Below are 20,805 nucleotides of genomic sequence, written 5' to 3' on the forward strand. Positions count from 1 at the left end.
TTTTACCAAACAGTTGTGTGATCATTTACGGGCTTCTATGGTGGCTTAGGTTGTAAAAGATCCACCTGCAATGCAGGAGACCCAGGTTCGATCCCTGGGTCAGGAAGATCCCCTGGATAAGGGAATGGCAACCCACTCTAGTATTCTTGCCTGGAGAATTCCATGGACAGAGGAGCCTAGCAGGCTGTAGTCCATGGGGTCGCAATGAGTCAGACATGACTGAGTGACTAACACTTTACTTTCACACTTGGGATCATTTATAGTTGTAAGTTAAATTGTCTTTTAGAAAAAAATGCCCTCTAGGGGCTTATTCTGAATCAGGGGACAATACACTTTTTCTTACAGGACCTCAATAAATAGATTTAACTTTTTGGGCCACAAGAGCTCTGTCACGACAGCTTGATTCTTGAGCAGAAACCAGCCATAAATAATACATAAATGCGTGGGTGTGGCTGTGTGCCAGTAAATTCTTATTTACAGAAACAGGCAGTGGGCCTGCAGGCTGCAGCTGACGACCCACTGCTGTGGATGATGGGAAACAAACTCTCTTCTGTAAAATGGATACTTGTCCCTTTAATTACGTCAAAGACAAGTTTCCATCTTTAGGGTGTGCTTACAATGAAGGGTCTTTATCAAGAGGGCTTTCTCTAAACAGCGGGGTGGGCTGTGGACAGGGCAGAGCTCCCCATGGAATGTCACATGTACTTTGGGATGGAGAGGAGGTGCCCGGCCCCCCGTGTGTCTCCAGGGCTCCCGTGGCGTTTGCAGGTGGTGGTGCTGCCACTGCAGAGTTTCCTCGTGGCCCCAGGAGTAACAGGTTAGAAGAGCTTACCTAGGGCAGAGCAGCTCATTTAAGGATTGAGGTGGCAACACCCAAGCTTCCTTTCTTCTTTCTGTACGTGTCTCCGATTCTTTAGTTCCCTAGAGGTGCAGCTTTGGGTTCTTAAAGTAGCTGACAAAGTCACACATGCCCATGGCTGTGTTTGCGCCCTGAGCTCATCCTCATTCCTGAGGACCCTCCTGGTGGACCCTCGGTGGGGGTGGGGACGGGGGAATGGGGCAATAGAGAGGCATAGCCTCGATGGTTGGAAACGAGAGCAGGAAGAGGCCTCGGTGACGTTCTCCTGGGAAGGATGTTAGTGAGGGGAGGCAGTGGCCTTATGACGCTTAGTGTCCTGTGAGATTCCCATCTGTCAGGTCATGCTGTGTCTCAGAAGGGCCATGGTCTTAGAACGAGAGTTTGGAAGGATGGACATGTGGATAGATATATGATAAAGCAAGCATCACAAAACATTCATTGTAGAATCTAAGTTGTGTTTTCACTGTACATTTCTTCCAGCATTCCTGTTTTTTAAACTTTCCAAATATAGTGCTGGAAGTAAAAACAATCTGATTACAGGGAAGAGGGTGTTTTGAGGGAAAGACAGCAGGACAGGGAGAGAAGAATTTCCTTTGGGCCTCTTAAAAACTCAGGTTTCCTTAGTGTTTTCTAGCTGGGAACGACCGGACCCCTCCATGTGCTTGACTGCCCCCTCCTGCCCTCCAGATGCTGCTTTTGGTTCTGGAGGCTCAGCCTGGGCCCCTGCCTGCGCTTCCCACCAGTTCCTGCATGTACCCAGCTGGGGCTGGCCCTGGGCCCAGCCCTCTGAAGGCAGAAATGGGCAATCCCACTTGGTCATTTTCCTCCCCCGTCGGATCAAGGCAGGTTAAGCTGTGCACTTAGTCATCCCTGGGTAAATTTCCACAAGCAGTGATTAGAAACACACTTGGAGTTGGAGTCATGAAAATGCATGATGGAAGCCAGCAGAGTGCTGGGGTGGCTGCAAGGCGGGAGCCCAGGACGGCTGTGCTTGTTGGCAGCGGGGAGCTTCAGCGTCTTGGGGTCACCAGTGACCCCTCCCCAATCTGGCCTTTCAAACTAGGCCTGGCCTTAGAGGTGGTGTGTGTGTGTGGAGGGGAGGTCAGTGTCCCCGATGTCGGCCTCCATGTCTCTCCTTCTGTCCTGTTAGTCCTCAATTCTCTAGGACAGCCTTCTGTCCGTCCTGAGCATCCACTGTCTTCTGAGGTCTCGAGACTTCCGTCTGCAGAGGGAGGAGGAGGTGAAATTCTCCAGGAAGCTGGGCCAGCAAATGCCCTGCATGTGTGACATGAGGTTTAACCCTTTCCAAAAACGTTTCTGATGAGGGAGAAAAGTCAGGTGTGTTTTCTCCAGTTTGTTTGTGTGATTCAAATGAAACACATCCCTGTCCCCGACGTGAAGGCCTGAAGGCTCCCAGTGGCCAGTGTCTCCCCTAGACATTCATGCGTGGTGCCCAAGCCTCCCTGTGGGAAGGGGCAGCCACTCCGGATGGCCCCTCAACAGTGGGGAGCCCCATGCTGAGGAGTTTTCTGGTGCCTCGTGGCACCTCCACAACCGCTGTCCCGGGGAGCTCTCCAGAGGTGGGGTGGGAATTGGCTGTTTCTCCACGCTCAGCTGTGAGGGGCCTCCTGGCACCTCCAGGAACTCTTCAACAGAGCAGCACCTATGGGAACCCCGCAACAGAGCAACTCTCCAGACAGCGCTAAGCATAGCCCTACCCCCCATCAAACACAGGTACAAAACTTAGTGTTGATGTTAAGGTGTAATATGGGCAATATCCCAGTTACAATGGCTCAGATCTCAATTATTTCAGTCTTGAGAAATCACTTACCCAAATTATTTTAATAAGTGAAGATGGCCAGCTCATCTGGGAATGGTGAGGAACAGGAGCAAAGAGCAGGTTTTATATAATTTTGTCAGCCGTGGGTTCTCTGCCTTCAGGTTCATCCCGCCTTGCTGTTGACTGGTTTGATGGCTTCTCTGCTCAGTCAAAGGCTGAGTGACATACATGAAAATAAAGAAGGGGCTAAGGAATATGGGGGGGGGCAGGTAGCGGACGGGTATTGCTCTAAAACTGGCCCGTGTGACTTTACTGCAATTTCTGAGCATCTCAGCACCCGCTTTTTGTCATCATGTACCTGGGACCATTTATTCCAGGGAAGCCCATGTAACAAGCCCTCTGTCTCCATCCTCGTGGCAGGCTGACCTCTACTCCTGCGCTCATGGCCCGAGGTCTTCCAGGAACAGGGCAGGTCTACTCCTCGGCTGACTTATCTTCTAGTGACTCCTCAGGAAAGAATGTCCGCTGAGATGGCGATTCTGATTTCTGTTGAAAAAGCTTATCCTCAGTTGCTGAGAAATGAAAAAGAAAATATTCTCTGTTTTGGTTGGAGCCTCACAAAACCCAGCTTGTGCGTTCTCATGCTCCCTGGGCAGTGGCAATTAACTCACAAGCACTATTTAGGGAGCGGAGCCGATTCCTGCCGGCCTTCTGACTAGCGCTGGTGTGGAGATAAATACACAAACAAGAGGGGAGCACGCTGGCAAGGCTGACATTTGGACGTAACAAAACCTGCAGCTCCGCCAGATAAAAACACAGCAGTCATATAGGAAAAGAGCCCTTCTCGAGACTTGTTTCAGAATTTAGATCTCACTCTTGGATTGAGCTTGGAAGTTCCAAGTCTGTCCTATAGGAGGGTGGGAAAAAGCATGGCAACCCACTCCAGTATTCTTGCCTGGAGAACCCCATGGACAGAGGAGCCTGGTGGGCTACACTCCATGGGGTCACAAAGAGTGGGACACACCTGAGTGACTTAACACACACAGGCCATGCTATTCCCATCTGGATGGTCAGAGGCCAGGAGACCACGTCCCTGGGGTCTCGTGAGAGTGGTGGCTGTCGCAGATAGAACACATGTGACATCTAGATGGCGGCTACCTGAAGTTTGGGCCTTAGACCAGCAGGGTCAGCGTCACCGGGTGGCTTGTTCGTGACGCAGAATCTAAACCGCTGAGCGAGAAGCTGCTGTTGCTGAGTCTCCAGGCAGACTACGCGCAGCTCTAGGTCGCTGGAGAGGAACCGGGAGAGAAGACATCTCCCGCTCAAGCTTGCCGGCACGCGCAGCCCGAGCTGGCTGGAGGGGAGGGTCATTCCAGGCACTAGGTCGGGGGGTGTCCCTTCTGTGCGGTCACATCTCACATGACCCTTCCCTCTCACTTTCAGCCACATCAGCAGCGACAGCTTCCTGTGTGACTGCCAGCTCAAGTGGCTGCCTCCCTGGCTGCTGGGCAGGATGCTGCAGGGCTTCGTGATGGCCACCTGTGCCCACCCAGAGGCGCTGAAGGGCCAGAGCATCTTCTCCGTGCCACCGGAGAGTTTCGTGTGCGGTAAGACAGTCTTTGTAATTTGGTGTGTTTTCTTTTTCACAAAGGGCACGGAGGCCGGGTGAAACTTCATTACGGGAGGGACTGCTGTGATGAGAGTCAGCCCAGCCCGCGGTGACCTGTCAGCTGCTGGATACAGTTCATTTCCCACCGAAACCACACGTCATGTTTACGGGGCCATCGCCTCATTATGTGGTTCTCGGAGTGCATGCATTTAATCAGGGGCGAGCAGGAGCTGGTTCAGTTACGCGGCAAATAATCAGTTACAGGAAGGTGGTTGTGTTGTTTCAGGACGGTGCTGGTGCCCAGGCTTAGCTGCAGATTTACTCAGCATATGAGGCTGGGGTTTTCCTGTGTGTTTCTTTCCAACCCCAAGAATGAAAGGTTAAATACAGGAAGAACAAGTCTCAGGAGAACAGTTGCTGCAGTAAAAATAATTCCTTCGTGTTGACTTGTACTCTTGCTGAGTCTCCAAAGCACTGGAATCGCACTTGTAGCTTTTTTTCCTTCTGATTGTTGGCATCTTGGTCCTGCCATCTTTTTGACGAGGGGTGGTCAGGATCCAGGTTTGGTGGCAGAGAGCACGGAAAATGGTGAGCACCTGAACAGACGCTCACACGCATGTGCACACAGGCACTATGCAGGGACGACGCCGCCTCGTGGTCAGGAAGATGTAGTCACAGGAAGAGGTGAGCTTCGAGCTGTTGCTGGTGTCTGCTCTAGGAGCAGAACTGCCGGGCAGGGGTGTGTCCTGCTGCCTCTTGTCCCCCTGCCCTGGTCTGCCCGGAGCCTTGGGGGTGACGTTCCCAGGAAGGAGCTCCCAAAGGTAGGGTCTGGGGACCCCGTGGTGCACTTCTCTCTCTCACTTTTTGGGCACAGCAGTAAGCAGTGCACCTGGGAATGTCAAGATAGAGGTGCCTGCCTTCCACACACCCACCCGCCACCACCTACACCGCTTCTGACAGCAGGCTTGCCTTCCTTTCTCCTGACCCAGTCCAGCGGTGTGGCAGCAGCCCCCTAAGCCAGCCGTCCTTACTATCGGTGCTTCTCGTGGGAACCGTGTGCTTGGCTGCCATTCTCTAGGATGGAGAGCCATGTCCTCCATTGTTCTCAGGTTCCTGGTCCCTGACCATTCCGTTGCCGTAGAGCCCCCTGAAATTTCACCTTCTGCCCCCTTCCTCCTCTGTGCCGCTACAGGGCATCATCTCTCCCAGTGACTACGAGCCGAGGCAGGACGTGGGACGTGCTGTCCCCAGTCTCTGGCCTGTGGCCCTGGCAGGTAGGTCCTGCGCTGCAGCAGTCAGGACCGATTTCTCAGGGCCAGCTTCACGTTTTCGCTCAGGCTCCCACTCAGTCATCAAGTACTAGTGGGAATCATGGAAACACTTGGCAGAAGATCAAAATTTCAAGCTCTGTGGGATTCTCCCACTCCTTTTTAATAAAATGGAAATGTAATCACTTCACACCCACTAGGAGAGCTAGAATCCAAGTCAGACACCAACAAGCGTCAGTGAGGACGGGGAGAACTCCGAAGCCGCCTACACGTCAGGTGGGAATGCAGTATAGTGGAGCTGTTTTGAAAAACAGCTTGTCAGCGTCTCAAACAGTTGAACATAGATACTATATGACCTACCATTTCCACTCCTAGGTAAGTTCCAAAGAGAAACAAAATATGTGCCCACAGCAAAGCTTGTACATGAATGTTCACAGCACTATTATTCATGCTAGCCAAAAAGTGGAAACCCGCATGCCTATCAGTTGTTGACGGATAAATAAAATGTGGTATAAGCATACAATTAGGATTATTATTAGGTCATGAAAAGCAATCTGAGTGAAACAAGTCAGTCACAAAAGATCGTGTGAGATTCCATTCATGTGAAATGTCCCGACTAGGAAAACCTCTAGAGGTAGAAAGTAGATTAGTTGGTTTCCTAGAGCCGGGGAGGGGTGGAGGGAGAAGGGATGATAGCTACGAGATGCAAAGTTTCTTTTTGAGGTGATAAAAATATTCTTAAAATGGACTGTGATGCGGGTTGCACATACCTGTGAACATACTGAAAACCATCAATTGTCCACTTTAAACACGTGGATGGTATTGTAAGAAAGTTGAATTTCACTAATAGCTGTTTTTTAAAAGAGTATAATTTACATATAAAATATACCCCTCTAAGCTATGGCTTTTCCAGTAGTCATATAAGAGTGGATTTGAGAGTTGGACTATAAAGAAAGCTGAGCACCGAAGAATTGATGCTTTTGAACTGTGGTGCTGGAGAAGACTCTTGAGAGTCCCTTGGACTGCAAGGAGATCCAACCAGTCCATCCTAAAGGAGATCAGTCCTGGGTGTTCATTGGAAGGACTGATGTTGAAGCTGAAACTCCAATACTTAGGCCACCTGATGCGAAGAACTGACTCATTTGAGAAGACCTGATGCTAGAAAGATTGAGGGCAGGAGGAAAAGGGGACGACAGAGGATGAGATGGTTGGATGGCATCACCGACTCAATGGACATGGGTTTGGGTACACTACCAGGAGTTGGTGATGGACAGGGAGGCCTGCTGCGGTCCATGGGGTTGCGAAGAGTCGGACAGGACTGAGCGACTGAATTGACTTATTGAAATAATGTACAAGTCAATGGTGTTTAGAATATGGAATACTCATGTAACCGTCACTACTAATTTCACATTTTCATCATCCATGAAAGAAACCCCAAACACGTTAACAACCACTCCTATGCATCAGGTCTCTAGGATTTACCTATTCTGGATGTTTTGTGTAACTGGAATCCTATATATAGTCTTTTGTGACTAGCCTTTTTCACTTGGAGTAGTCCCCACCCCACCCCCACCCCCACCCCATGTATCAGTCCTTCATTATTGTTAAGTGGCTGAACAAATATTCCAGCGCATGGCTATCCATTTATTTAGCCATTCATCGGGTGGTTTTCTACTTTTTGATTACTATAAATAATGCTGCTGTGAAAATTCTTGTACAAGTTTTCATGTAAAAGCTCTTCGGTTTATACCAGGAATGGAATTTCTGGGTCATATGATAATTGTATGCTCAACGTTTTGAGGAGCTGCCAAACTGTTTCCCAGAGTGGCTGTTCCACTTCACACGCCCCCAAGCAATTCATGAGGAGTCTTGTTTCCCTATCTTTCTCAACACTGGTTGTTCAGTCACCAAGTTGTGTCCAGTTCTTTGTGACCCCATGGACTGCAGCACGCCAGGCTCCCCTGTCCAACACTCGTTACTGCCTTTTCAGTTTTACCTAGACTAGTAGATATGAAGTGGAATCTCACTGTTGTTTTGATTTGCATTCCCCTAATGAGGTTGAGCTTGTTTTCATATGCATATTATGGGACCTGTATGTATGTCTGCTTTGGAAAACTGGCTACTCACATCTTCTGCCCGTGTTTTAATTGGTCATTTGTCTTTTCAATGTTGAGTTGTAAGAGTTTGTTATGTATTATGGATACTGAATCCTCAGCAGGATTAAGATACGCCAGTATTTTCTACCATTCTGTGGGTTAGGTTTTTAAATTTTGATGGTCTAATTTTTTCTTTTGTCACTTGTATTTTGATGTCATTATCTAAGAAGCTATTACCACAGACAAGGTGACAAAGATTTACACCTATGTTTTCCTTTGAGAGTTTCACAATTTTATTAGCTTGTACATAGTCCTCCAGTTTTGGTCTTGTTGATTCTTTTCACCCCCATTCGGCTCCCTCTGATGTCCCATAATCTTGTCAATTTATGCAATAGAGACAGCTGGGATTTTGAAACAGGGATTGCATTGAACCTCTAGATTAATTTAGGGAGTACTGCCATCTTAAGTCTTCACGGTCTATGAACATATTGTGTGCTGGGGATGTGCCATCACTTCCTGTTTGATCCTTGACGCGGGTCACAGGGAAGAAATCTGCACTCTCTCAGGTCTTTCCTGGGCACACACCTAGTCCTGCACATGCGGGTGGCCTTCTAGGTCCTCAGAAACATACTGAACCTCTTCAGAGCCACTGGTGACATTTCACTCACCCGATTTCCTTTGCAATCTCCTGGCCACCCTCTTAATAGTTCCAACTGATACTCCTGCCTCAGCACTGACTGCTGGTTATCTTTGCCACATGCTCCGGGGCCAGGGCTCCCCTTGCTGAGCAGACTGTATCAGGTCAAGTAAACGCAGCTTCTGTGGGTGTGCCCAGCCTGTCTTGCCTGCCTCACTAGTTACTAGGCTTGCAGGGTTTTAATGCTACCATAGAGCTGGGGAGAGAGGAATGGGACTTCAGGTAAGTTATGCCAGTAAGGTCACTTTTCTTCAAGTGTTTTCTTGAATCAACACTTCTTGGGTTGTTACAGACTAGTTATTTCCTAAGATTCCAAAAAAGCTGATGGTGATCATTTTTGCTAACGTTCTCACTGCTTTAATAGAGGTGCACATTTTCACAAGCCATTATTTTGATGTTCTGGTGGTGGCAGTTTGGTCGCTAAGTCATGTACAACTCTTGTGACCCCATGGACTGTAGCCCACCAGGCTCCTTGCTCCATGGGATTCTCCAGGCAAGAATACTGGAGTGGGCAGCCATCCCCTTCTCCAGGGGATCTTCCCGACCCAGGGATCAAAACCCGGGTCTCCGGCATTGCAGGCAGATTCTTTACCAACTGAGCTATGAGGTACTTCATACCCGACTCCCTTTGGAGTCAAGTTTGAGGGGTGGGAGCGCTCTGCATTCACAGTGGTTCGTGATGCTCTGTGAGTTTTCTGTGACAATGACTGAGTACAGCGGTAGCCTTAGGGAAGTTGAGGACTGTTTGATAACTGAGCACTGGTGGATGTGCCTGTAATCGAGGGGTGTGATCATGGAGGGATCACTGTTCATGGAGCTGTTACTGGATATGGTCAGATAACCACAGTGCGCATCCCCGACAGTATCTGGTAGAGCTGAGGGGGCTCAGGGACCCGCTGAGGTCTGAGTTTCTTGTTTACGAGAACCGCAGCTGGTCCCCATGTCCTGAAGGGTCCTAGTGCCTTACAGCTGGCTCTTCTCACCCCAGATGACTTGCCAAAGCCCCAGATCATCACCCAGCCAGAGACCATCACAGCTGTGGTGGGCAAGGACGTCCGCTTCACCTGCTCGGCTGCCAGCAGCAGCAGCTCCCCGATGACGTTCGCCTGGAAGAAGGACAACGAGGTGCTGGCCAACGCCGACATGGAGAACTTCGCCCACGTGCGCGCTCAGGACGGGGAGGTGATGGAGTATACTACCGTCCTGCACCTGCGCCGCGTCACCTTCGCGCACGAGGGCCGCTACCAGTGCGTCATCACCAACCACTTCGGCTCCTCCTACTCGCACAAGGCCAAGCTCACCGTGCATGGTATGTGCGCCGCCTTTGTACTGGGGGTCCGGTTCCTGCAGAGCCACACTCGGGACTGCTCTGTCATCCGTCTGGAAATGACTGAGATGGGAGACGTCGTTCTGTTCCACACTGGGCCTGGCTTGGGCTCAGGAGTAGCAGATTGTAGGGTTCTTCTCAGTGGATTTTTTTGGGGTGATTTTTCTTTTTTAATCCAGTTATTAGGTACAGTAGGCTTCCCTTGTGGCTAAGCTGGTAAAGAATCCGCCTGCAATGCGGGAGACCTCTGTTCGATCCCTGGCTTGGGAAGATCTCCTAGAGAACGGAAAGGCTACCCACTCCAGTATTCCGGCCCAGAGAATTCCATGGACTGTATAGTCCCTGGGGTCGCAAAGAGTCAGACGTGGCTGAGCCACTTTCACTTCCCTTTCATTAAAGTATATTGTAGGTAGGGCCAAAGTTTGTATTCTACCCCCCCGCCCCCAACACTTAACTATCCTCCTCAGCTCAGGATGCCTGACAGCCAGATTTCAAGTGCACCCCAATGCTGGGAAAGCTGCTGCCCTCTGAGGAGACGGCCCAGCACTGGGGCCGGCGGCCAGCCCGGGCGGGGCCAGGCCAGTGACCCGGGAGCAGAACAGTCTTGCAGGTGTCTGACAAGGATTTTTACTTGGCAGCCAGCTCTAGAGCCTGTCGAGATGGCTCTCTTCAGGGCATAGTGAGTTTAGGGTAGAGAGAGAGAGGTAGATAGGTAGCATGAGCAGTTAATAGCACCCTGTCCTGTAATATAGCAAGATTCTCTTGTATTAAACCTATAGTTGAATGGTTCCAGCACCAAGGTTCCTAAATGGGTTTTCTTCAAGACAGAAGAGCCATCCTGTTGCCTTCTTCGAGGTGAAGGCATGTCACGTTCCCTGCCACAGCACCTGGCAGGAGCAGATATTCTTGTTTTTCAGGCTCACTCAGGGTGACTAAAGCAGGCAGGCAGGTGTCAGGCCCTGGCACTTATGGGGTATCCCTATACAGACCGATCACCACAGGACAGACAGTAGGACATGTTTCGGGGGAGCCTTCCATTGAAGGGGTCCAAGCCAACCTCGTGTGCGCGATGAGAGGGAGTAGTCACTGCTGCCCCTGCAGCAGGTGCGGCGCTCAGAAAGCCCTGCTCCCCAGGGCTGGGGGAGTCAGTCCGACAGAAGCCACTCCTGGCCTCTGCACCCAGCTTTCTACAGACTTGACTCTGTCTGTCCTGCAGTGTTCCCTTCGTTCACCAAAATGCCCCACGACATTGCCATCCGGACCGGCACCACGGCCCGCCTTGAATGTGCCGCCACCGGCCACCCCAACCCCCAGATCGCCTGGCAGAAGGACGGAGGCACAGACTTCCCCGCCGCTCGGGAGCGCCGCATGCACGTCATGCCAGACGACGACGTGTTTTTCATCACAGATGTGAAGACAGACGACATGGGGGTTTACAGCTGTACCGCCCAGAACTCAGCTGGCTCCGTTTCAGCCAATGCCACCCTGACTGTCCTAGGTTGGTATGCTGTGGGGGGGGGGGGGGGATGGATTTCCTTATACATCATAGGGACCTAAAGGCACGGTGCTCAGACTGTCCTGTGAAGCCTGGGGTAGGGGAGTGCGAGAGGCTGCTTTTACTTTAAGCAAAACAAGTGGTTCCCTCTCTTAAAAAAAAAGCCATCAAATTTGAGTCTCCACAGGGCTTAGGTGTAAGCCAGTCTGAAGAACTGCCCTCTCAGGCAGGCAGGCAGGGTCAAGAGGGACAGACGAGGGCCTGTCACCAAGCGGTGTGAGAACCACAGGGGTTCTGTGGCTTGAGGTCAGTTCATCCCCAGACAGCACGGCTTAGTCCGTCTGTTAGAAAACCTAGCTACTCTGATAAAGGCTCCCAGATGGCACTGCACGATGCGTTGGATTGTCCTTGTTCCAGGAGACAGACAGACCTAGGACAGCCAAGGCCCACACAGAAACGGGTGACACCCTCACTTTCTTGCAGAGACCCCGTCCCTGGCGGTGCCACTGGAGGACCGCGTGGTGTCCGTGGGAGAAACGGTGGCCCTGCAGTGCAAGGCAGCCGGCAGCCCTCCACCCCGCATCACCTGGCTCAAGGGGGACCGGCCCCTGAGCCTCACCGAACGCCACCACTTCACCCCTGGCAACCAGCTGCTGGTCGTGCAGAACGTGGTGGTGGAAGACGCGGGCCGCTACACCTGCGAGATGTCCAACGCCCTGGGCACAGAGCGCGCGCACAGCCAGCTGAGCGTCCTGCCCGTCCCGGGCTGCAGGAAGGACGGCACCACCGTGGGCATCTTCACCATCGCCGTGGTGTGCAGCATCGTGCTCACCTCCCTCGTCTGGGTGTGCATCATCTACCAGACCAGGAAGAAGAGCGAGGAGTACAGCGTCACCAACACAGGTGAGCCGCCGTGGCCGAGGGGCCTCACAGGGGAGGGGGGCAGCCAGGATGTGTGGGAAGGAGGCCAGAGGCTTTGTCGAGAATCTCAGTGTCCGCAGAAGTCTAGAACCTTGGGGAACAGGGAGTCAGTACAGGACAGCTGAGACTCAATGACACCATTTTATCTTTCAAGAATAGCACATTTTCATGGGAATACTCTCAATACAAGTCCATTACAAACTGTGCAGTTTTCTGAGCCATCGGGCTTTGCTGCTGTGTGGTGGGTTGTTGCTGCAGGGATTTCACCAGGCCATTCTTCTCTTGGGGCACAGTGATGAGGAGGGAGGCAGACATCTCTCCCATTACCTGGGTAAAGTCAGGCTAAACAGTTGCTAGGAGGGCTTCTCCAGGCACAGACGCCACACGCTGTGTCTGCACAGCTTTACAGCGGCTGCCTGGTGCCCAAGTCTGCTTGTGTTGTCACCACAAAGGATCAGGACCCCTGGTGTTCGACCATCTTGTCTCCTTGCAGATGAAACCATCGTGCCCCCAGACGTTCCGAGCTACCTCTCTTCTCAGGGGACGCTTTCAGACCGACAGGAGACTATGGTCAGGACGGAAGGTGGCCTCCAGGCCAACGGGCACCTGGAGAGCAACGGTAGGGCCTCCGGCACAGGGACCTGGCGGCTTGGGTGACTCGAGTGTGCTGGTGGGTCTTTTGGGACTTAACCTGTGCAAGTTCCACAAGGTCTCTGTTGGGTTTACCATCTCCTAATCCGGGTAAGGTAGGACTGCCTGCAGAAGAGCAGCAAAGGACGAGACCGCTTCAGAAACACACACACCTCCCCCTCATTCGTGGAGTAGGGAGACTGCCCAGGTCTGCTCTTCCAGTCTCTCAGAGTAGGAAGTGCCCACAGGAATGGGGGAAGACGGAGCAGTGGTTTGGAGCGAGTTTATCCAAAGCAAGAACTGCTCACCGTCATGGCTCTGGGTGCTGCGAGGCCTGCCAGGTGTGAAGGCAGTATTAGAAAAGGGTCCTCGCTGGGCCTCTGGGTTATCAATCAGTCCTGGAAGGAACCGCTTGAATAGCGTCCCTGTGCTGGTTGCCTTGCCCGTTCTTTTCACACAGCATCGTCTGAAGCACTAAGCCCCCCTCAGAGGAAGGGAGTCTAACCGGATGGGAGTCTGTTGCAGGTGTTTGTCCGAGAGACGCAGGCCTCTTTCCCGAGGTGGAAGCTCACGCTGTTATGTGCAGGCAGCCCAAGTTCTGCGTCGGGTTCACCAAGGAGCCCTGGAAAGGAGTGGAGAAGGCTGATGGCCCACCTGGTCCCCAGAAGACAACGGGTATGAGAAGCTTTCCTCAGGAAAAAGTATTTAGCTCTTAAAATCAAAATTTGAGTTGACCTACTCACTCCATGAAAGTTGTGGGGGGAGACACATAATTGATGTTAGATGTTAAATTATCTCAGAATTTGGCATTCACTCTATAAAGAGGAAGTGTGGCCTGGTTCTTTTTAAATTCCAGAATAGGATGTCTCAAGTAATACTACGATGTGTTAAGCACGAGTTTAGATTTCTAAGTGACAAATATTTTACCAGGGCCACTCTGACACTAGATGTCTAATTGTTCAGGAGACTTTTGACACTGCACAACGCCTCATGCACACTGGATTTTTCCCCTGGGATCAGTGTGTATCAGTTCACACTCTGAAATGCTTCAGATTAATTTCTTACTCAATGTGGAAGATCTCTGTTCTTCACAAATAGCTTGATGTTGGCCACAGTCCTTTTTCTGTGAACGGATTTGGGAGGGGGGAGGTGTTTACAGAGGTGAGGAGAGCAGGGCTCGGGCCTCCAGAGTAGTCCAGTTGATGGTTCTCCATCTCATCCACAGAGCGCAGCGGCCCAATGGGGTGTGGTGACTGCAGTGCTGACTCGCACAGTTACTCCAAGGAGCCAGCCTGCCACCTTCAGCCCAGGGACAGCAGACAACCGGGAACCCCGGGCAGGCAGGAGCCCAGCCCGAGTGAGCACCCGCACTCTCCACTGCATCCGAGCAGGGGGCCCCTCTACCCCAGTAACCACGACAGAATGCGGGCCACCTTGAAGAAGCCCGCGGTGCCTCTCGATGGGAAAGGTAATGGGGCTCTGTCTTCCGAGAGTCACCATCGGTGGGAGTTGTGCGGCTGGGTTGACGTGGCCTCTCCTTTCTCCCCTCCTAGGGGCATCCTCTTGGACTCTAGCGCGGCTGTGTGAGCCGGACTCCTTAGACCTCCAGCCTTCATCTGTGTTAACTCCGGGCAAGCCTGAGCTCACAGACACCGCCTCGGGCTCCCCTGACGTGCCCAGCGAAGGCCAGCACTTGCTTCTTTCCAACGGACACCTCCCCCAAGCCTGTGACTCCGGTTCCGAGTCCACCCCCCTGACAGGACAGTCCCCCGGGAGACGGAGCACGCCACTGCTGTTTGCACCAAAAAGCTAGGCTTTGTCTACCTCGGGTCTCATGGCGTCTGCAGGAAAGAGAGGTGGGTGAGGCCACGAGGGAGTCTGGCTTCGGGCATCACTGATTTGTACATAGTTCTCACCTCCACATGGAGCGGCAAGAGTCTGAAAGGACTTGCAGTGGAAGCTCAGAAATGCAAGAGGCTAGCGTGTATAAAAGGTAGAGAAGTATTTGGTACCCTTGTACATAAGAGTTCTCAGAGATGCCATATATATTATATATATCTTTTACAGAGGCTATTTTAATCTTTAGTGCATGGTTAACAGAAACAAAAATCGTACAATGTTGACAATATTATTTTTCATACCTGGTTGCTGTTTAATTTTGGAGGGGGGGGATAGTTCTGGTGCCTTAATGCATGGATGGAGTTCCTTGAAGCTACAAACCACATTTGTTCACAGGAGGTTTTCATAGGTGGGTGGAAACGAGGAGCTCTGGCTTGGTACAGACCCTGGGATGCTTTACCACCAGAGGCTGTGGTTGCAGTGGAAGTAACTTCCTGTCACGGTTGCTTGTGTGGACAGCATTGCGGGGACCTCCTCGTAGGTTTACTTCTTTCTCTAACAGGTGGAATATAGGTTGTTAATCCACCACAAGCAATCGGTTCCAACAATTAGAGGATGCCTTTCTTCCTTCTGTGAGAAAGGCAAATGTGGTTTTGTCAGTATCATTCAGTGGTCATTTGAGGCTTTTTAATAAGATAGAGGCTGCTGGTGTTGGTACCTGTGGATTTTTCAATAGTGATGATGTTCTAGTTCTGCCGTCTGCCGATATAATTAATATTACATTGGCCTTAGGGGAGAAAAAAACCCGAGTTCTCACTTTTCAGGGCTCGTATGTCTCTACTGAGGATCCAAAGCAGGCCTGGCCGTGTCCTGCCCACGCCCAGCTGGCCCCGGGCTTGGACTCTGAGAGATCAGCCCTCGTCCAGGGTTTTGGGTACTTTTGCACTTTTTTTGAGACCTGTTGCTAACCATCTGGTGAGTGCCAATGTGGATTTCAGGAAAAAATTACATTGAAACAAGGTCCTTAAAAATCTCAGAAAGCCCAGTTCCTTTAGCAAAAAGCTGAAGGGGGACGTATTGATGGAATGGTCACTTACCTGTTAAATGTCACTGTCAGGTGTCACCACTGTTCCAAAAGGTAAGCACATCTAGAATTCTGTTCTCAACAGTTAACTGATTGTTACTTCCACAAAATATGTGAATTTGCTGCTTCTGAGAGGCAATGTGAAAGAGGAAGTATTACTTTTGTGTACAAAGTTATTTATTTATAGAAATTTTGGTACAATGTACATGGAAAAACATGTAAAATATTGAAGTGTCTAACAAACGGCATTGAAGTGTCTTTAATAAAGGTTCATTTATAACATGTTAAGTGTGTGGCGGGTTGTTTTCATACCTGCATTAACCAGCCGTGCTTCATCCTGTTTAATTCCAGAGACTGCCTTTGTAAGGGAGTCATCCTGCCTTAATTACCCTTTTACTTCTTGAAAAGGAAAAAAAAATTTAGTCAAAGCAGAACTATATACTGTTGCTCCAGGGAAGACATGACAGCACTAGATTCCTAAGATTTCTCTCTGAATTTTTCTAACACCTGGAGCTTATTAGTCAAGCTCCAGAATGGTGACCTCCTCACTTCATCTCTTCGATTTCCAGTGTTGACCTTAAAATTCCTAACAGTAAACCTTACTGATTAGGAAGGATGACACCACCCTGTTTCCAAAGCCAGCCCCGGCCCTTGCTTTTGAGTCTGAAATAAGGACAGAGGTCAGTGACGGCCCACCTAGTCACTGAGCCGAGACTGGGTTCTCTCTCACGAGACACTGCATGAGCAGCTGGACACCTCTCTGTAAAAGAATACAAGTGTGTTTTTATAGGTGAAATCTGACGGTCATTAAGACCAGCAGCTTGGTTACCAAGGAAGGATGCTTGCCGTGCACCTGTAGCTCATTCTTTTTACACAAAGCTGTAAGCTGATGCAACTGGAATTAACCCAGGGGAAAAAACCCACCCACATCCCCAACTTTTTCCATGTCTCCTTCTAGCCATTCTTTCAAAATTGTAACCATCCCTGCCTTTGGCTGACTCCACTATCAGGTGGCAGGAAATGAAAGATCAAATACAGATCAAATGAAGGCTCTGAAAGGGCCTGGACTGAGCATTACCATGCTTATTTATTAAGGGGTTCTGAGAAAAAAACTGTTCAAAGTACCGCTGTGGACATCATCTTCTCTCTCAACTCTGGCAAACGAGCCGATGACGTCACCCCAGCACAAGACGTGTCCTCCATGTTGTAACCCGAGCGGGACTGGACTTCCGCACTGTGTCTCGTTGTTCAGATGGCTGGACAGCTGCTCACTGGGAGGGAAACTCTTCTCACAGCAGGATCCTTTCTTGAAGGCAGGGGCTGTCTCTGATTCAGGGGCTCTCTCTGCCAAGTTCCAACAGAAAGCTGCGAGTTTGGTCGTAAGCACCAAGAAAGATGAAACCTCCCAGACTGATGGCTGCCATTCGAGGGAAGACACCTGCAAACAGTCTGGCGGGAGGCAAGAGGAAAGGTTTTTACAAATTGTGTGTGTAAAAAAGGTTGAATTCCAATACCCACAGCTTGCTCAACTTCACACACCGCGCTCATTAAACCCCACACAGCACTTTAGATGTGTGTATTTTTCCTTTCAGAATGGCACTCACATTCCCGAGTAGACTGGCTGAAGCTGGAGCCCAGCTGTTTGTTGGCTAAAGTGGCCGAACACCAAACAGAGCTTCCTTGTGAGCACCCACCGCTAAGTCCAGCAGTTAGTCCAAACTAACTCAATCCCCACAAGAGTTCTGTTAACAACTTTCACACCATTTCTGTCTTCAAGAGACAATGAAATGGGCTTTTTAATAAAGTTGTCTGTGAGCTGACTCCTGGGGAAGGCTGGACCCCGCTGCCCGCACCTTAAACCTGAAGTGGGCCATGGGTGTTTTGGGAGATTTCCAACAACTCTCCTGCTCCTCCCGGTGACTCACTTGGTCCCACTTTGTCCTTAAAAACTCACAAATGTGATGCCACTTGGGGAATCCAATCTCCATGGATCCCATTTTCTTTCTCCTCTAATGAAGGGTAAGACAGACGGGTTGTTCCAGCTGGGAGGGGAACAGCACCTCATGGGTTTTGTTCCCAAGCACTAGAGAAGGCCAGTCACCATCAAAGTAGCAACTTTGGAATGAGCAAAGAAATGTGAAGTAAAAGAACAATGTTATGGGGTTGTAAATTGGGCAATCATTGTTTAATACCCTACCAGAGCAACGCACAGTTATTTGTTCAAAGATGGTCATCGTGGTTTCACTGATGAAATAAAACCTGCAAAGAACCCACTCTCAGGTTACAGATTTTGGTACAGGAGACAACCCTGGGAGATTCTGCAACTGAAAAGTAAGGTCATCCACAGGGACTCACACGGAAGACAGACAAAATGAGTTCTAAAAGAAGTCCCTGCTGCTGCTACTGCTAAGTTGCTTCAGTCGTGTCCAACTCCGTGCGACCCCATAGACGGCAGCCCACCAGGCTCTGCTGTCCCTGGGATTCTCCAGGCAAGAATACTGGAGTGGGTTGCCATTTCCTTCTCCAGTGCATGAAAGGGAAAAGTGAAAGTGAAGTCACTCAGTCGTGTCCGACTCTTTGCGACTCCATGGACTGTAGCCTACCAGGCTCCTCCATCCATGGGATTTTCCAGGCAAGAGTACTGGAGTGGGGTGCCACTGCCTTCTCCAAAAGAAGTCCCAGAGCGGTATAATATGACTGCATGTTGGACAAACCTGGCTGACCTGTGTTCTTAACTTTCTGTGGAGACTTTCCTCGCCTATGTGTCTGTAATTATTGAACCTTTTTACCAACAGTATTACTTGTGTAAGCAGAGAACAAAATTACAAAGTCAGAACTAGTGAATTCACTACTAAAAATACTTTGGGTCAGATCTAGGGACGAAAGCTGGAAATACATACATTATGCCAACAGGAGCCTGGGGTAGCCTTGACAGTCTGGGAAACCTCCACGCTCAGCTAAAGGGAGACTCGCCAAGACCCAGACAGGAAAGAGACCTCAGGAAGGCAGCCTAGTTCATGGCTGCCCAGCTGCCTCCCTTCTGTCTAACTGCAAGGAGAGGCCAGCTCCCCGCTCCCCAGACAACTCCACCATGTAGCCCTCAGCATTTCTGAGGAAAACGGACTTGAAAGGAGTTCTGGGGGGTCAGTGGTTTAGTTAGCTGAGAATTTAAATCATCAACTAAAATGATACCCAAAATGAGAACCTCTTTTTCTTGTCCACGTGAAAATTCTACAGAAGATGAAAACACATTTGTAAGGAAAAAGCTGTTCAGCCCATCACCGTGCAAATTGTTTCTATATGAGGTGTCCCTAAATTTCTGCGTTGAGGCCCCTATGTCCTTCTGACCTGGAAAAGAGCTTCACCTCCCATCCCCCCATCCTACGAAGAGAAGTGCCGGCCGGGAGGTCAGCAGGGGCTGAGCTGTGGAAACCACATTTGCCACAGAATCCTCCCTCCCTGACTCGTTTCCACAGCCAGTGTCTCATTCCGCTCCCGCTGCTACTGAGCTCAGCTGCTCCATGCTAGGGGCAGACGGAAGCAGTTTATGGCTTCACTAGATGACAACTGAGTCTGTTAACATCATTACAGCCTTAACGTAGAGTAATTTGTCCAGTGAGCACCCCAACCGGACGCAGACGCAGGGACTGGAGCAGAGCACAGCCTCGCTGGTGGAACCGCACGCAGGAGACGACACACTGGGCGCCACTCGAGGGCCGGGGGCAGCGGCGGTGAGCACAGAAAGGGCACAGGAGAGAAACAAGAGGCCAGGTGACGAGCTGGAGCACAGAGCCACGCAGGATGAACAGGCTGCCCATCTGCTTTCGGCCCACTGGGCTGGATGAGCGTGTGGTATTTTTGAGAAACCAATTTGCCCAAGGGCACATCTCCCAAATCTGTGCCAGAACATGGTTTCCCCCCACCCTCCCCGGAGTGACCCAAGCGCGTCACTGCTTTAACGGATGCCAGGAGCTCAGCACCAGCCCTGAGCTGGGGGTGGGGGTGTGTGTTTGTGTGTATGTGTACACGAGGCGCGAGGCTGTACCTGCAAGGTGACCGGAACCCTCTGCAAACCTGGCAGGCATGTTCCAGGACCACCAGGAGCCCCCGGGGACTCTGCGTGGAGGACACACAGAGGAAGCAGCAGCAGCCTAGGCCCCCTGCTCAGAACAGCTGCCCACGTTGGCAGCACCTTTGTTTCTTCACCTTTTGTTACAGTTCCCTTGTCAAATTATTTGTCTTTTATCACATTAATGAGAAGCTAATGAACACTCTGCTAAGGACCACACTGGGCATATCAATGGGAGCCCAAGACTCAAGAAGCTTCTGGAAGATGAGATCCCTTCACAGGGCTGACAGCAGGGACGGGGACAGGCCCTCTGCATGAGGATGACACCCTGTCTCTGCCTGCGATTCTGGCGTGGCCCCGTTAGGGAGCACCCAGTGACACCACCACCAGGACAGGGAAGGTTAAGTTTTGATCATCTCAGGGAAATCCAACCTCGGCAAGCTTCTGGTATCACAGTCCTGCCAACAAGGCCACCCCGACACACATCACCACCTTCCTGAAAAAGGCAGGCAGGCTACAGCCCCACTCAGACTCCACAGGGCTAAGGTCTAGGGCAGAGGTTTGACCAATAGTTGCCAGAGACTCTTAAGAATGATACCAAAACAAATGAGTAAAATTCGGCAGTCTGACATGATGACCTAAAAAAGCTACTGCATGCAACACTTCTGTGTGGCCCAGTCACTATTTGAAGCCCTAAGAATCTTTTCTGGGCTACTTCAGAGCTCTTTTTCCCCCCTCACACCATTTCTTTCTTCAGGAGGAAGTGACGTCAAAATTGACATGCCTCAGCTATGAGCAACCAGATTCCTACTTCCTCACCATCGATTAGCCGTGAGTCACTGACTCAGGACAGACGAGCTAGCACCCTGCCCTCCCAGGCTCGCCCACTCCTCTCTGGTGAACCCAGCCCTTGTCTCCATGCCCTGTGTCCTATGGGCGTGCAGCCTCCACTGAGAGGTGGCACATTCAATGAAACTCCACACCGTCAGCTACTGTGAATAGAGGACGGGGCGGTTCTCCTGCAAAACACCCGTGCCTGGGCTTGGCTGACCTGCACCAGGTTCTCCAGACTGTCAACAGGCTGCAGTAAAACCTGCCACACGGACACAAAACTAGTCACATAACTGATGG

At 50.8% G+C, this 20,805-nt stretch overlaps 2 protein-coding genes and 1 long non-coding RNA gene across 12 annotated transcripts in view; 1 reads left to right on the top strand and 2 right to left on the bottom strand.

Annotated features, from left to right (window-relative positions):
• LRIG1 (leucine rich repeats and immunoglobulin like domains 1) overlaps nucleotides 1–15,887 on the top strand; it is a 539,770-nt gene extending 523,883 nt beyond the window's left edge. For 4 of the 6 annotated variants that reach the window (XM_081528432.1, XM_081528434.1, XM_081528428.1 and 1 more), the window contains 8 exons: nucleotides 4,083–4,246; nucleotides 9,298–9,618; nucleotides 10,853–11,134; nucleotides 11,615–12,034; nucleotides 12,546–12,671; nucleotides 13,208–13,357; nucleotides 13,908–14,150; nucleotides 14,236–15,887. In XM_081528432.1, the coding sequence (XP_081384558.1) occupies nucleotides 4,083–4,246; nucleotides 9,298–9,618; nucleotides 10,853–11,134; nucleotides 11,615–12,034; nucleotides 12,546–12,671; nucleotides 13,208–13,357; nucleotides 13,908–14,150; nucleotides 14,236–14,495 (1,966 nt within the window). In that variant the 3' untranslated portion in view covers nucleotides 14,496–15,887. The remainder of the gene's footprint in view (nucleotides 1–4,082; nucleotides 4,247–9,297; nucleotides 9,619–10,852; nucleotides 11,135–11,614; nucleotides 12,035–12,545; nucleotides 12,672–13,207; nucleotides 13,358–13,907; nucleotides 14,151–14,235) is intronic. The other 2 variants (XM_081528430.1, XM_081528431.1) reach the window with 1 other exon arrangement.
• On the bottom strand, nucleotides 1,431–11,759 carry LOC145520938 (uncharacterized). The gene is made up of 4 exons (XR_014064933.1): nucleotides 10,410–11,759; nucleotides 2,998–3,211; nucleotides 2,691–2,854; nucleotides 1,431–2,522 (listed from the first exon to the last, which is right to left on the bottom strand). It is a non-coding gene; the product is annotated as an uncharacterized LOC145520938 (long non-coding RNA).
• Nucleotides 12,175–20,805, bottom strand: part of SLC25A26 (solute carrier family 25 member 26) — a 155,751-nt gene continuing 147,120 nt past the window's right edge. For 3 of the 5 annotated variants that reach the window (XM_081528447.1, XM_081528446.1, XM_081528448.1), the window contains one exon: nucleotides 16,674–17,054. In XM_081528447.1, coding sequence (XP_081384573.1) covers nucleotides 16,937–17,054 — 118 coding nt within the window. In that variant the 3' untranslated portion in view covers nucleotides 16,674–16,936. Of the gene's footprint in view, nucleotides 15,152–15,618; nucleotides 15,734–15,917; nucleotides 16,005–16,673; nucleotides 17,055–20,805 lie in introns of those variants that run through there. The other 2 variants (XR_014064924.1, XR_014064925.1) reach the window with 1 other exon arrangement.

Source organism: Giraffa tippelskirchi, chromosome 9 (genome assembly GCF_054371585.1).
Source record: "Giraffa tippelskirchi isolate mGirTip1 chromosome 9, T2T-mGirTip1v1.2.pri, whole genome shotgun sequence".
Taxonomy (NCBI): domain Eukaryota; kingdom Metazoa; phylum Chordata; class Mammalia; order Artiodactyla; family Giraffidae; genus Giraffa; species Giraffa tippelskirchi.